The sequence below is a fragment of the Echiichthys vipera genome, assembly GCF_963691815.1.
Source record: "Echiichthys vipera genome assembly, chromosome: 3".
NCBI lineage: Eukaryota > Metazoa > Chordata > Actinopteri > Perciformes > Trachinidae > Echiichthys > Echiichthys vipera.
Genome location: NC_139828.1, coordinates 10,056,669 through 10,073,796, shown reverse-complemented (window position 1 = coordinate 10,073,796; position 17,128 = coordinate 10,056,669). Strand labels below are relative to the sequence as shown.

The following is a 17,128-nucleotide window of genomic DNA, read 5'->3' as shown; positions in this document are numbered from 1 at the left end:
CTATATCGGTTTAGGTTTATGCTATATTTAGAATATTTTCACCCCTCTACCTTGCTGTCGGACAGTGGAACTGAAGATGGTATCTCTATTCAAAGCCACCAGACCCCTTTGACAAAAACAGTAATTTTACGCGCACATCACAGGAGTTGCTGGTCTACTGCTGCCTCGATCAGTTAGTAAGCTTCTGTTATTGTGACTTTGGTGTTTTAAAGGGATAGTTCAGGTTAAAAAAAAGGCACACAATGAATCCAAACTATCGCTTTAATGGGTTGAGTTCAGCGTTTTGGCGACGCATTCAGTCGAGTCTTCTGTTCTGAAAAGAGAATAAATGTACTGTGCAGACACCGATAGGGAACTGAACATTAAAGCTGTGGAAAAGGACCCCTCTAGTGGTGACACTATCGACAGCTCTCCCATACCATCTCTCCCCATCAGCCTCGTCACACGGACTTTGAGGATCCGGCCAGATTCTTCACAAAAGCATGTGAAGGAAAAATTTAATGAATGAATTCCCTATTGTTGACATGACCTGTTTGTGACCTTTATTACAATTTCTACAAAGTATTATTATAAAAGAGACTTCTTTGTTATTAGTGATGAAAAGGTTTTTTATTCACATGCAAAACAGTAGACTAATATAAGTGATGTGTTTTACTGCTTGTGAGTGAGTTCAACAAATATAACCGTAGATATCTTTTACGATCTATCTCACGGATCAAAACTGAAATGCTTCTGCACTACTACATCGTACTGTATAATATAGGAATCTTTAATTGTGTAATGTATATTTTGCTTCCTAGTTATTGTCTTTCAGAAAGTATTTTTTCCTTCAATTTGAGGGAACAGTTATTGAATAGCGCGCTGTAATTATGTGTCAGGACTCTATGACTGTGTTTAAATAAACTTTACTTCTAAAAAGTGTCATTTGTGCGCTGATTTTGATGATGTTTTAATGTCAGGGATGAATGTATTTCCTGTGGTTTTAGGTGACTCTTGCTCATGTTGTTTTTCTTATGATAAACAGATCAAACATCCTGTGAATTACACTTTTGAAAATTGACATAAACTCAGTTCTATCTGTATTTTTACAATGAAGAAAACGTCATGGATCCTTAAGTGTTTTTGACCAAATATGAGATTTACTAAAGCACCTAAACCCCCCTTTAAAAAGTTCCCCATAAGTAAGATCAGATTCATATAAAACATTTTTAATGCCTATTCTGTATCTGCTTCTTGTAGCGCTTCAGTGAAACTGTGACACTTTCCGTGTATGAAATATTCAAATAAAAAAATGCCATTTTCACGGTTGCAGTGTTGCATCAAACGGAAAAGTATCATTGTCTATTATTTCCATTCTTTATATCCTTAATATCTCTGGGACTTAAAACAAATAAAGGTCTATATGTAACAGTGTATGTGTGCATGGGTGTATACTGATGAACTTGTACAGTAACAGTACATCATCTGGAAGGATCTGCTTTGTTCTGTGTTTTAGAGAGGGCATTAATTAAATGACAGTCAGGTCAAATCATGGACCATGTTGCCCTCTTCTGTTTAAATAATGAAACATGTTTATACAGGACAGAGCAGCACCATGCTGCCTTTTTAGCAAGCTTTTGTATTGTATATTAAGATATATGATAAGATATGTAAGTCATGTGGCGGCTTATGTCATATTAATGAGAAAATATGAACCAATACTAGATTTTTTTTTTAAAGAAGAAAAAAAAGCCTTGTGTTATAAGTATTGTAGAGAACATTTCTGTAATTTGTGAACTAACTTTAGACAGGTGTTTGGAAATAACTGAATCCTGCACTTCCTATCCTAAGCCCTATGTATTTTTATTTATTTTATCATAGATAAGCTTTTCTATCAAGCAGTGCACTGGCAAAACCAGCTGCTCTTTTTTGAATACACAACATTGTTTTATTGACGTTTCACATCCAAAGTAGAGCCAAAACAAAACAAACCATGTTATTACATGATACTGCAATTCCTTCAATTGATTTTTGTTTGTTTCCATGAGGCTATTCTTTGCCACATATGATGAGCTTCAGGAAAAGCAGGACTGGATCACCAGAGGGAGTGCAAATGTGTCCTCAGCATACTTGCTAAAAGCGAGACACACCATTGCATTTGTGTTTTTAGACAGTGTATGTCTGCTCTATTCTTTGACGTGTACGTGCATTTCATTAATGACTCATTTTAATTCAATTATGAACAAACCTTGGACAAAGCATTAACTCCACATTTCACAGCTTGGCGCAGAACCCGAAACGGAGTTTTTTGCTCGGACGGGATTTGAACGCACCATGCAGACCCAGTCCACTTGACACCCCGTGCTTTACACCCATGTTGAATTTAAACCCCTTTTAAGACACCCGTTCGCAATTTCTCGATACTATTAAACTGACACATCATGGGGATTAAAATGCTTCGCCACGTGGTGTTATGTATGGACACTGAGGCCTAATTTGGGAAACGAGACCTGTCTCTTAGTGTTTTTAAAAAAGTGGCACTGTGACTTTAAAACATCGTGGTCCCGCCCATCTCTCGGGGCTGCTGTTAAAGAGCCGCGCTCTGATTGGCTGATGACGCCCGTCCATCAAAGCGGGCTCTGCGGTTCATTGGTGTGAGGACCAGCCGGTCGCCTCTGTTCTCTCGCGGTACTACTGCACGAAGATGGCGGCCGAACTGGTGGAGGCGATGGCAAGTAGAGCTCGGCTACTTTTGGTTTGACGAGGAGAAGGGCGCGGGAGTGTGGGTTTAAACCCTGGCCCGGTTTTAGGGGAACTGGGGGCTTTGTGTGGATATAGTTTGGCGTCTGTACTCTCTGATAATGTGGCGTATTTACAGTCACGACGTAAACGAACTTAGCTTCTGCTGCTAACAATGTTAACCAGACAAGTGCGTTGGTTCAGTTAGCATCACGCTGGCTCTGAAGCAAGACACCGATAATGAATAATGGGACCATAAAAACACTGGCGGCGCTGCTGCTAGCTTGTTTTTCTTCTGTTACCATTTGAAGTTATTTGGGTTACAACGATGTCTGTGTGTTGTTAATAGTTTATGGAGCTGTGCACCTGTCAAAATGCCCAGTTGCCATGATTAAATACCGACAGCACAGTCTCTAGAGAAGCTAACCAGCAGCCGATTAGCTCAGGTTATATTGTTCAAGTGAGTGGAGCGGAAGCGGCAACGTTACTGACTTTAATGGCTGTTTTTTATTTTTGCATATCACGTCTAATAAGAAGTCTTAATGGACAGCCGCGCTATTGTGCAGATTTAACACTGAGCCACTGATGAATAAATCAACAATGTCAGACAAAAGCCAAAAGCGTGTTGCACGACTCAGGCTTTTCAAGTAACAACAACATCCCGTGTTACAGTTAAGTTCACATACTCCAAGTTGATGCTAACCTTAGAAATAAAGCCTCTTGTCGGCTTTATAAGATGAAACTTCATTAGTCCCACAGTGGGGACATGCACAATGTTACAGCAACAAAAGAGGATAGTGGAAATATCCAAAGCATCAATTACAGATGCAAATCACAAAATATAAAAACAAACAAAGGCGCCATGATTGTATACCAACAGCCTAGTCCGATGAGCTCAGGTTATATTGTTCAAGTGATGCTGAAGTAACTGCAACGTGACTGACTGTGGCATTTACACAGCACTTCCATTACAAGTCTGTTGAATGGGCACATCTTTAAATTCAAACTTATTTTCTTCTTGCTGCAGTCAAACACATGCACATACACTCATACTCACACCAGTTGAAAAGTCTTATTTATCACTTTTTGTGTTTTACTGTCACTTGCCCTTTTTATGTACTGTTTTTAGCTAATTTTGACTCTTAATTTGTTGTTTTTTTACTCTGTACATAAGCTTTTATTATACTTTTTGCTTTGCATCTATTATTGATGCGTTTGTTTTTTGCACTATCCTCTTTTGCGGCTGTTGCACTGTAAGTTCCCCACTGTGGGACCAATAAAAGGATTATCTTATATTGCATTTAACAGAGACACAAAGCGATTGCACAAATCATCGATGTCAGAAAGAATCTAAAAGCATGTGGCACGACTCAGGTTTTTCAGGTAACAACAACATTCCATGTTGTGTCTAACAGTTAAGTTCACATACTCCACGTTTCTGCTACGTTAGAAATAAAGACTCTCAGGCCGGCTGTATGCTGTGTCTTATATCGTCTGAGATTACCGTATTTTAGCCTACACACGTTTAGTGTAACTAATCGAAACGTGGACCCATTGTGGCGAGTACATTAAACCTTTATGACAAACGTTTGATTGACATTGGATTGCGCTGACTACACCATCAGTCAGTGTATTCAAATAGTAAACCTATGTGGTTGTTATCATGGTTTGTTTTCCGCTGAAAGTGTGGCTGCACAAGTTTACCTGTAAATGACCAACAACTATGCAAATACGATTCAACAGTGAATACGGGAGAGGGCATTGATAAATAAAGTGTCCATCAGTTATGGAGCATATTTTAATTAAAGTGCATTTCCCAGACTTTGAATAGTTTTACATTTAAGATGTGTTTTACTTCCATGGGATTGTAAACACACTTTTTACATTAAGCCTAACCATTGTGCAAAGCAAACTGACAATAAGATCCAAACTGTAGGTTTTACCACATTTTTGTATTTTGTGTGTGGTCTTGAATATCTTGATTTATATCCTTAAAATAAACCCAGTCCAAGGTGGTCATCTCAGTCCACACTTAAATCACTCAGGTTGCCGAAAAAGTTTGACCTCCACACCGCCATGCTGGTGAGATCTACATTCGCCATTTCGAACTGAAATAGTACTATATATTTAACAAACGTTCATTTTAATGATGGCTTCTAAATATATGCCTTATTGGCATAGTTGAACATGTTGGGCAATATACTATAAATGTGCATTTTTGCTTTTCAGTCATATCCTCCAGCTAACCCTCGTTGTCAATGTAGTTTATGTCAGTGTGCCTTATGACTGTGTAGTGTGTTTGTATTTCAGTGAAATGCAGAGCTGCGGTCATACATCTTAATTGCTGCTACAGATTCAGGGTTTATTTATTCAGTATAGGGTGATGAAAGTGATTATACCATAATGCAAGTGGTCAGAACAAGGAGTGTTGTGACTCCCCACTATATCCGTCTAATTACATGACAAGTTTGTAGTGTCTGGATTAAAGTGACTAAGGAGAGAAGCTAATTTTAGCAGGAAGCAAACGGTTTGAGGCACTGTTATCTCATGTAAAATTCTATTCAATTCAATCTTATTTATAGTGCCAAATCATAACAAAAGGTATCTCAGGACACTTTACAAACTAGGCATAGATCACACTCTATGACTTATTTATGATTTTCATAGACCCAACAATTCCCCCGTAGAGTACGGTTGCAACGAAAACCTTCTCTATTACAGGCAGGAACGTCAGACAGACCCAGCTCTGTGGAGGACGGCCATCTGTCTTGCATCGAAGTAAATTGTAAATAGTTGTGTAGAGCCTGCCATAGGTAGAAGTTAATGTTTTCTGTGTTCAGGCAGGAAATCCCACAAATAATTGAATTATTGGATTCATTTTGACAGTTTCATTCTCAGCCTGAGCATCTTTAAGATCTGATACGTTACTGTAGCAATTCATAGAATATTCACACTGTTGTACTGGTATATTTTCCACCTTGGATGACACCATAGACTGTAGGGTTACACAGTTACATCAGTGACTTTCCTCACAGGAAAACTTGAAATGCTTATACAAGTCTGAAATATAAGAAACCCAAATCCATTAGCACCGTCGTAGAAGATGGGTTTTTTTGCATTTCCATCAAGTATCAATACGTCTTCGATTGGGATTTGACTCTCAAAATGAGCTCGGATTTGTAAATTCATGACATTTTCGCTCAAATCTTTCCCGCTTTACAGATTTCAATGTCCCTGTATTGTTTCTCATGTTTTTGTTTTGTTCTCCCTCTAGAACATGGTCAAAAGTTTTCGGGTCTCGGACCTGCAGACGCTGTTGGCCTCAATGGGCCGCAGCAAAAGTGGGCTGAAACAGGACCTGGTGGGGCGTGCGCTGAGGCTAGTGCAGACTGAATACAGTCCAGAGCTCCTGAAGAACGTCAGGCAGCTCTATGAGTCGCGCTTCCCCAAAACATCTGGCTGGCTTGCGGCACGGCGTCCAGAGGGCGTCCCTGTCGCCTACTCATCCCTCAGCTCTTCCCCCACTGCCACCTCTCAGGGCGCAGACTACCTCAACGGCATTTCCAAACCGATCACCACACCTGCAGCAGAGGTCAAGCTGGTGCCACTGCCCTTCTACCAAACTATGGAGACACTGTTGCTACCAACAGAACTAAGTGAGTGCATATAGTTGGATCTCTCTGTATCCTTGCATAACGGATGCACCAACTGTGAAATTCTCGGCTGATGCTTATGTTAAGCATAAATATTAAGCTGATAGAGGTGTTTTATTTTTTATTATGATCAAACAAAGATATTCATTTAAAAAAAAAAAACTATTTTAGTCATTCATCCCTTCATTACGCTATTTATGAATAAGCACAAATTAAATCATGCAAATTTATGAAACCTTTAATATATCCTTCTTCCACATGAAAAATAACTTGTCAGAAGCACTTTTCACCTGCTGTACAACTAACGTTACCTACTTAATGACAACAATTTTTCAGTGCTTGCATAGCTCAACACAAACATTTTGAGAAACAATCAAGTGTAAATGAAGAAGCCATTACAAACACAATACAATTTTAATATATTGTCCTGGGAGTGTAACACTGCTTTTGTTGAGTTCAAATCTGTGTTGTCATCTCAGAATCAACAGCAGTAGCAGCATATGCGAGCAGACTTTTGTCTTAGTGTGACTGCAAAAAAACACATACACATCTGCCACTGCCATCAATGAACGGCATCGTATTTTCCGTCAGTAAGGCGAATTTCGGTCGATATCGATATTCTGACAATAAATCGGTGCGTCCCTATCTTGTATTTTAATCATTTGTTTTGTAAACATGGGATTTCCACATACTGTGCTGTTTTTGTGATGGATTTTCTCTACACATTCACAGTTGCCCAGAACAATGAGAAACTGCAGGACAGTCAATGCATATTTGAGTTAACTCCGAGCCAAGCAGACCAGATCAGAAATGCAAGGTAGGAAAATCAAATCCTTCTCCCCAAATCGGCATTGTCAATTTTCGCTCAATTTACAAACGCTTTAACTAATGCTCATTTAAATTTTCTAACCCTTTACTTTCTTAGTGAGCTTCGTCCAGGAATCCGATCAATCCAAGTGGTTCTTAGGTAAGTTTCCACTAATTCTCATTGAACCCTAACACCTATTTCACAATCCTTTTCCCTGGAATGTGCTGGTTCTGCCAGTGACTATGCTCTTAATCAGTATTTCTCTCATGGATGCTCAAGTAAAACATAGATAATTGTTTTGCCAAGCCTGGTTAAATAGCATTTATAATGCACTTAAAATGTAGGGTTATGATTTCTTTATCTGAACAGTCAGGTTCTGAAATAGCTACCCAAAGACTTGACTGGTACAGATTCATTCCTGCTGAGCAGTCACACATTCTTATGATGCTTACCTTCCTCTCTTGTTTAACTCTCTGTTGCAGAATCTGTTACACAGACTCCATTGGTGTCCAGGAGGACCAGTATCCTCCCAACATTGCGGTCAAAGTCAACCAGTCATACTGTCATGTGCCGGTGAGTTGATTTACTTCTTAGAGAGTACACATATGACCTCGGCTCATGTCAAATAATTTCAGCTCATTCCTGTAAGCCATTTGTTTTTAAATAAGTGGGCGAGTCACTAGTTTGAGTGTCAGTGGCAGACTTTAGGCCAAACTAGCAAAGTAATGCACGGTATTGTTGGATTTGCCAAACTAATGCAGGTGGATGTTGAATGAGGCAAGAAAAATAACATCCAGTTACAAATAGTGTTGGTTAGCTGGCCTGAAGGCACCAACTCCCTGGCAGGACTTCAGCTGGATATTCTTCAGCCGCCAGTCTGTGCTCACAGTGTTCATGTGCTGGTGGGAAGCTAAAAACGTCTAAGAAGAGCGTTTTCTGTTGCATTGTTGTGTTCATGAAGGGTGTAGTCAGGAAATCAAATTTGAAAGACACAGTTAAAAACCAGTGATGTGAATAAAAATGGAAATTTGGTAGCTTCTGCATTCAAAGTCAAATCTTCAAATCAAATGTAGTAACAGTAATAAGTTCTACTGTTTTATGCATATTTCTTAGTAGCAACAACAAAGATAATGTTGATACACAAATAAAAGATCAAAAACCCTTTTTCGCCAGTGTGATGGGAAAATACGGGACAGGAATGACAAATTTCCGTATGCACACTGTGCAAATAATCCGCGTTGCCATGTTCCATTTTTGTCACACAAGACAAATAAAGCGAGGCAACCGTGGGTCTACTGAGGTCATGCGCGTCCCAGACACCCTCACCTGCAGGTAGTGTTCCCTGGCAGCATCGGTGCGTTGCGATCTCTTAACTCAACATTAATGAAGAGAACTGACCGGTTACCTGAAGCAAGGTTCAGCTCACAGCCACATTGTATAATCATATAGCAGCATTTTATCATTTATGACGTTAGTGAGGATGGTATAAAAGCTTAAACTGTGCTATCTGGCTGATTCAGATTTCAAGCAACATTCCAGTCTAATGAAACATAACGACTTCTCTCCCTGCAAAACTTCAATGAGCTTAAACGGCAGTACAAAACACTGGAGTGAGTGGTTGTGTCTACAGGTGTATTTACTGTTCTGACATATTCCCACAGACAAGCTTTCATAAGAACACAACAAATCAGATTTTATAAATTTCTGATATATATGTTTTCTTGTCGGACAAAAATATGTGCTTGTTGTGAAACCGCTTTAATGAAAGTTTTGATACTATATGTTTTTGAAATTACAAATATTAAAATGTAATTTGCTGCCAGTAAAAAAGCCGTAGAGGTGTATCCACCAAAATACTGTATTGTAAATAAAGTAAAACATTAAAACTGGATTTCTTTTTTAGTTTCTAATCAAGTATATTTGTGGCACTTTGGTTGGTTTGCTTTAGATATACACGAGTTAATATTAAAAGCCCATACAGAGGAGAATACACTGTAGTAGTGACTGTAATTTAATACCCATGTGCTCCTCCTTTAGTTTTGCTCAACAAGGAGAAACTGAGGTCCTACTTCCAAGCAGCTTCCTGTCTTTTTTAACCTTTCTGATTTTGTGCTTCACTGCTATAAAAGTGACTGAACTAACACCATCAAGAGCCCCGCAACTAATTAGTCTTTTAAACTGTATCTTTAGAGGGAGCTCTGATGTTTGTCATGTCGACAAAGTGTTCAGAAACAATTTTATTAAGATGATATATTGGAAAATGTACATAATTCTTTGGTATCTGTCTGTGTGTTTCCAGGGATATTACCCCTCTAATAAGCCTGGTGTGGAGCCCCGTCGTCCTTGTCGTCCTGTAAACATCACTCCCTGGTTGCATCTCTCCAGTGTTACCAACAGAGTCACCGTCACCTGGGGAAACTTTGGCAAGGTGAGGGTCTGATGCTTGATCTCATATTTTGGAATGGCGTAGGGTCCTGATGGTCTGTGTTTGTGTGTTATAACTCAAAAAGAAAGCTCCTGGGGGCCATAACATGAACTACTTTAACTAGCCTCTTGAAACCAAATAAGCAGCTGGATGATGAATACACACTTACTCCTTTTGGCACCTTTTCTTTACTGCTCTTGTGTAAACCAATTAGGATGAGCAACATGGAAGTTGGGGCTGGGCGTTAATTCACAACAATCGTCTTTCAGTGGAATCCTGTCGTGATGAAATCATATTTTAAACAAATCTATAAATGTCTAATAATAAAAAATAAGCACATTCTTACTCAAATGTTCAGTAAACATGATAATTTGAGTTTATATTTGATTTAATTTTTTACATATTCAAATCACACGGGCCAAAATAGGCTTGGTTATTTCATACAGTGTATTTACTTAATGAATAACCAGAGAACAAACTGTATCACGATAAGGTGTAAATCTCAGGCCAGGACGTACCCGTATCCGCAGCAGGTCTCCAAGGTGAACCGCCTCTGGCATGTTAGGTCTTGTATCTTGTTATCACGATATTAAATATATAGAGATTTTGGCCATATCATCCCAAATTGAGAGTAAATTAATCTAAATTAAACAAGATACTGGTTTCTGTATGCAGTTTTCCTTGCGCTTTAATAGAGTTTTTTTTTTTATCCCAGAATTTTGGAAATGCCCTAAACTTGTCTGACAGCTGAATTTATCTGTTCAGAAAATATAGCCTGGAATTGAGATGTTTCTTATGATATTTTGTGCGGTGCTCTTTGGTGTTTAGTGTAATGTCCATGGGGAGAAAGAGTCATTACAGATCTGTTCTGACATGAAGCTTTTAACAGTATTTTGACAGCCTCCTTTTATCCACAACATGATCAAAACGCTGCAGTTTTGAGCCAACAGCAGCATTTTAAAAGTGTGTTGCTGATTTTTTTTTTTAAGTTTGTTTGAAGTGGAACACGGGAATACAGAATCGATTGCTCAGCTTACTTAATCAATACAAGTCCATAACCCTGTGGTTCGGGCGTGGCGGGGCGGGATTTCAGTCCATTAAATTCTAAGGTTTTGTTAAGCATAGAGGCACATGTGCACTAAAGCTTAACACGTTTATTTAATGTACTTCCAGTGTTTAGGGAATCATGATAAAGATCCCAGAGATGGTTGACATTCATTCATAGAAATACTTTGCTGTGTTAGGGTTTCCTAAGATGTGGGATTTATATAATTGGACCATAAAGTGTAAGAGGATATCTTGCATTTAATACAGTTATATGATCAGGAGGGGTGATTTCCCTTTAATTCTTCTTCCAACTTAAACTCAGAACAGTAAATCCAAGTAGTTTTCTCCTGCCATAGTAAATCTTGTGTTCAGTATAGGAAATGTAAAGACTATTTACACTGTACAAGTTAATCGGGGCGTTTACAAAATTTAGAGGTCACTTTAAAAAGTAATAAGTAAACCAGATTGAAACGCATACAGTAATCATCACCTTGTTCAATGTGAGTAAATAAAAATGAATACCATTGCTATTATAGCAGCATTTATATGTAACAGCTGTTTGAGTGTTTGTTAGAGACGGAAATAGAAATTAAATGAATTGAAGAAAAATGATGGCTTATACTATAATACTATACTTATAATATAAAAAAAATATATATATATAAGCTTTGTTTTGTGCTTGTGTGTTTTTCGTTGGCTTTGGGGTTCACTTCGTGTATGCTCTATTTTAAATTGAAATATGTGCTCACAACTGTTGAATCTGTGTTTTCAGCGGTACTCTGTGGCAGTGTATTTAGTGAGGGTTTTCACTGCAGCAGACCTCTTCAGCCAACTCAAGCTCTGCTCTGTCGAGAGTGCAGAACGCTGTCGTGAACGCAGTAAGTGTTACTTTCATACTCTACCTCAATGGTTTAGCAAATGTGCCTTTGAAAAAGAAAACTGCACTTAAGAAGTCATTGGCTCAAACCTGTTTTTAGCTCTGTTTTAGTTAGTTTATCGTGTTTAATTTAACATATTAAAATATCATTTCTGATAAACTATTGACACGTCATGTTTTATCTTTAGTCCAAGATAAACTGCGCTTTGACCCAGAGAGTGAAATTGCGACCACAGGCCTCCGGGTGTCTCTCATCTGTCCAGTGAGTATACCTCCATGATGATACTTGACATGTTAAGAATCGGACTGTCCTGCACATTTCCTGTCTCAGTTGTTCTGCAGTATCATAAATGTCTGTCCCAGTATGAAGTTTGATTCCTTTAACACGCCTCTTCCCTCTCTCACCCTCCAGTTGGTGAAGATGCGACTCGGCGTGCCATGTCGAGTTTTAACTTGTGCCCATCTCCAGTGTTTCGACGCAGTCTTTTTCCTGCAGATGAATGAGAAGAAGCCCACATGGACTTGCCCTGTCTGTGATAAGCCCGCCCCCTTTGAGCTGCTCACTATTGATGGGTAAGGAGAAAGAAGCATGTTCTGACTTGTACCATCTTCCATCAATTCAGAGAATTTACACTTTTGTGTAATTCTAGCTTTCTCTGCGTTGGAGCCAACTTTGGCAAAATTATTTAAGCTGCACAGATGTTGGGGCATTTTCAGGACTCCTGATACAAGTTGAACCATGCACATGCATGAGAGGGTGGCTATCTGCTGTGATTTTGTTTTTCTAAACCGCCTGTCAGGTTGTTTTCCAAAATGTTTGATCCTGTTAAATTGGCTTGTTTGTTGACTCCTTGATCTGCTCGATGCAACAAGGCTCAACTCTAGAGAACCATGTAATCGTGGGACTCAAGAGTGCTCAACACTTCTTTTTATTTATTTATTTATTTTTTACAGTATTTATTGCTACAACAAATTATTAGGCTATAGATGAAAGGTGTAAGATCAGTCTGCAGTGTTTCTACTAATGAGGACAGCATTTGAACACATTTGGTCTTTCTAGTATTTAATCCCCAACAGAATAGCAAAACACACCAATGAACCTGCAAAAAAATTGATAAAATACTTTCATTCACAACCATTTGGGCGTGTAGTTTCCTATAAAATCCAAGCAACTCTCTCGGGCACTCCCTTACTTTCACAAAGACTGAAAGCATTGTGTTACAGTTTGGCTTAAAGGTACATTTGCATTCCTTAAATTAAGTTTGTGTGTGTGTGAGAGTCCCTTCTTTGTTGTAAGGAACTTTGTTGTAGAGAAAGTTACGGAATTAATTTTCTAGTTGATACCAAACAGCTGTGGTTTCAAACTTATTTACTGATAATGGTTAAGATTCTAGAGATATGACCATCATGGTGGTAGAGTAATGTGAGCGTTTAGAGCGACAGACATGATCTGCAGACAGCAGAAAAGGACAAAAACTAAGAAATTCAACCCATGCTGCAGACCTCTGCGTGGCTCCTGCAAGTCAGTTTGAATGATCTATTCTGTTCCCTCTCTGGCGACTCTAACCAGCAGTGTGTATTTCAGGCTGCTATCTGAGATTCTGAAAGAGACGAAGGAGGACATTGAGGAGATTGAGTACTTAACCGACGGCTCCTGGCGACCCATCAGAGATGACAAGGAGAGGGACAGAGAAAGAGAACGCAGCAACACACCAGAGTATCCTGTTGTTGATATATGTAAGTGTCAGACCCTGTCAGTTCAACCTCTTGTTCTCATTGTGTGGATGTTTTTTTCTTTTTGTCAGTGCATTAGTTTTCTAGTTCACTACGTTACTTAAGTTGCATTCGAATGCACCTTTGTTTGTATGCATGTGCATGTATGTCGATGTACAGCACTGCACAGATGTTAACATCCCAACTGCACCTATATATTTACCTTTTTATATTCCCTGTACATATTTATTCTCAGCAGTATTACCTGCGTATAGAGAAAGTACAACCCAGCAATGTGCAGTATCCGAAATGCAACATCTTCACCTATCTAGTATTTTTGTCAGAATGGTTTTAGCTATAGCATATATTTATATTTTATATATAGTTTTATTAATATTCCTATTTTATCCTTTTCGTTCTCTATTTCTAATTCCTGTTTGACATGTGTGCATGCACCGTGAGGATTGCTATTTAATTTCGTTGTACTGTCTGCAGCGACAATAAAGGAATCCCGTTCTATTGTAAATCTTTTGGCGAACGATTTTAAAACGGCCTTTATTTCTGCAGGCATTCCTGAGGCAAACGGTCATTCACCGGCCCACAGCAGCACCAGCGTTGGGATGGGAGGAGTCACAGGAGGACCTGCTGGGGCACCGGGGGGAGGCGCAGTGGTAGATCTGACTCTTGACTCCTCCTCTGAGGAGGAAGGGGGCGGGGCAGGAGGAGACAGTGAGGACACTGAGGACAGCGCCGACAGTCCTGCCCCGAAGAGAGGCCGATACAACTACGACAAGGACCTAGTCACTGCCTACTGACCCCACAGCTCTGTCCCCTCATTGACTGACACACACACAGAGACAGAGAGGCAGGGGGCTATAAGGACAGGAACACAGTAATCCACTACATGCAACGACCCTCCCTTTTGCCCGAACATCGGGGCCTTTTAGCAGCTCTGGTGATATCCATTCAAAACAAACACACACTCAAACATGCACTGTTAATGAATCTTCAATCTAGAGTGATTAGGATTCCTCTTTGTACTGTACACCACTGGAAGCAACTCTAACTCTTTTTGGCCAACCATCACCTTGCAGTGAATACCTGTACCGTCCTGCCTCGACTCAAGAGACTGAATGCATTGTGCACATCAACACCATCACTACCACCACCACCACCACCCCCCCCCTTCGTTGTCTCTCTCCAGACTATTCCCGCTCTACCACCTCATCTCTTTGTAACTGACTTGAAATTACAGGCTCTTTTAGCCATGTGTGCGTCTCTGTTTTTTGTCACCTTTGTGATGAACAGGCAAGTTGGAAAAGGAAGTTCCTCAATAGTTTTTGGTAAAAAAAAGAAGAAAAAAATGAAAAGGGGGGAGGACAAGGCAGAAATATCTGGAGTGTGATGCAAATTTAAACCTCTCCTATTGTGTTTATTTCTTTGTTCAGAGAAAGAATTCAAAACTTGAAAGGGATTTTTCAGGAATTTATCCTTTTTTAATTATCAAAGGGCAGAACACAATACTGGCCTCAATGTGTGATGCTTTCCATTTATATTTTGTCCTTAGCTTAAGAGAACCTACCTCAGTCATACAAACTTAGAAGACTGACCAGAGAGTAGCTTAGAAAGAAGCGGAGGACGGACGAATCGACGAGTTTGAAGCCAATTTTACACTGGAGATTTTGTTTTCCTACTTTTTTTTCCTTCAATTTACTTTTTAAATTCCATCGTCACATGCAGCTCTGCCCCCTCTGCAGCAACAACATCGTTAAAGGGTGTGATGGGTTGGTTGATAACCAAGGTAACTGTAGGTGTCAGTGATTGTGGGCGGAAATCTTCCCCTCTGTAAAAAACTGCGATTATTGCGCTGTAACAGGATTTATTAGGAGTGATATATCAGCACTGCATAATGACGTTGCTCATCAAAATTACTGTGCGGCAGCTGTGCCAAAGCAGATCTATTTTAAGAATTCACTGACAGGAAATGGTTGAGATTTTGGTGCCTTTTTTTGTTGAGTGGTGAAGATTGGAGCCCATTGTTTTAAGAGTAGCTGTCTGGCAGAGGAGACCCCAGTCTGAGAGAAGGTGTTTTATTTCTTTAAGGATTTCCCTTCGATGTTTTTTCCAGTAGGTTTATTTGACAGAAGAGCAGAATAAACTCTGCGGTCTGAAGTTATGGGATAGGAATCAGAAGTGCTGTCATCCTTTGTTCCCACATTTTGTGTTCCTCTGTCTGCATATTTATTTAATTGCTTCACGTTTTCTTAACATTTGTGTGTAATAAATCTACATAGTATTTGGCTGTCGTTCAGGAGCTATTTGTTGCAGAAAGCAGGACACCTCTGCTGCTCTGGTTTGAGTTATTAATTGGTCCGGGCTCATGACTGCGCTCTTGGTAAACGCTCCTTTTCTTTTCCTCTGAATGAATCCGACCTGGGTCAAAAGCACCATTCAGAGTACTTTTTCTACAGTGGGTTCAGCATGTCTGACACAACGAAACATAATGAAGTGCCAATACATGCAGCCCCACCACGCTTTAAGTCATTGATTGGATTAAAAATGGTCTTTTCTGGAACAAGTGGAGCTGCTTCAACCAACAATCCCTTTGGCCTCCTTTAAATGTAGATAAGGTCACATCTATTTGCTGGAATGTAATTGGACTTTAATTGCTACATGCTGTAGGCTTACACCTAATATTCCTCTGCACCTGCACACTAGCTTTGCCAGTATGTGATGGCTGCTGCTCGGAGAAGGATGCTGCGGTTGCATGTGCAGGCTTTCGGTTTTGTCTGCAGGAAGGTCATCCGTGTTTTCTTGAAGAGGAAAATAGATGTCGCTGTGTCGCTAGAGCTGTTTGCACTTTCATCTGATGTTTCATCTTAAGTTTAGGGCTCATTTATTTCAAAGCCACCACGTAGTTAGTATTAATCAAGGATCCCTGACCATTGTGAGCGGTTCTCCACCACCATCTCATGCGTGAGAATCAGAAAATGTGAAGCTAGAAAAGCGGCGGTCTGCTCCACTGTGAGACACGTGGGGTACGGGTATGTTTCCCTGCTCTCATCATCCCTTTAGTTACGGTTTAATCAGCACAGAATCTGGTTTTCTTTTGCCTTGCTCATAAGCACAGAGATATGACATTTACACATTGATCCGGGGCCTCGCTGTTGCAAGTGCATCCTCCGATAAAGCTTGATTATCGGAAGTGGGTCAAGTCAAAACTGGTCTTCCATTTTTCTCCTTCTTTTGACACTTTGACATAGTTTACAGAATCAATATACTGTTGAAAAAAGGTTTGATAATCCACACAAAATTGATGGATGGCACTTTGCCTGTAATACATCAGTCTGTCCCTGCAAAAAGATATTCTATATAAAGCAGGTTGAGGCAAGAATAATGTAAAGAACTCTAATACTGGTCTTTAACTGGGCTATTTGTAAGTAACTGCTATACATATGAAAATGACATTGTTCATTTGTTAGGTATAGATGGTCATTATTTGAATGGATCTCGTACACATTTCTTCGCCTTATGGTTAAAGAGGAGAGGCGGAGCAGGTTGCGTCTGTGGAACTGAGCCAGATACGTTTGCAGGTTGTTTGGGAGCTGGAGAGAGCGGAGGGTCTGGTCTTTTTGTAGTGGCATCTCTTCTTATAATAATGCATAAGGTAGCATGGGCGGAGGCTTACAATCCATGATGTAAATGTTTTTGTTGTGTTTTTTTATATGTTCATATTAAAAGACAATAAAATTTAAATAATATTTTATTAAGCCTTGAATCGCCTCCAGTTGTTCCCGAAGGCAAACAGACAATAAGAAGCTGTCGAGGGCTGCGGCACCTGAAGCCGATGCCACAGAGGACTGGGAGGACTGGGAGGACTGGTTAGG

At 39.7% G+C, this 17,128-nt stretch overlaps 1 protein-coding gene across 1 annotated transcript; it reads left to right on the top strand.

Moving 5' to 3' along the window:
• The first annotated feature begins 2,665 nt into the window (after nt 1-2,665).
• On the top strand, nt 2,666-17,128 carry pias4a (protein inhibitor of activated STAT, 4a). The gene is made up of 11 exons (XM_083939955.1): nt 2,666-2,710; nt 5,993-6,374; nt 7,104-7,188; nt 7,297-7,338; nt 7,662-7,752; nt 9,479-9,607; nt 11,424-11,529; nt 11,717-11,790; nt 11,941-12,101; nt 13,114-13,265; nt 13,809-17,128. The coding sequence occupies exons 1-11, from the start codon at nt 2,684-2,686 to the stop codon at nt 14,054-14,056; spliced, it is 1,497 nt and encodes a 498-aa protein (XP_083796081.1). The 5' UTR covers nt 2,666-2,683; the 3' UTR covers nt 14,057-17,128.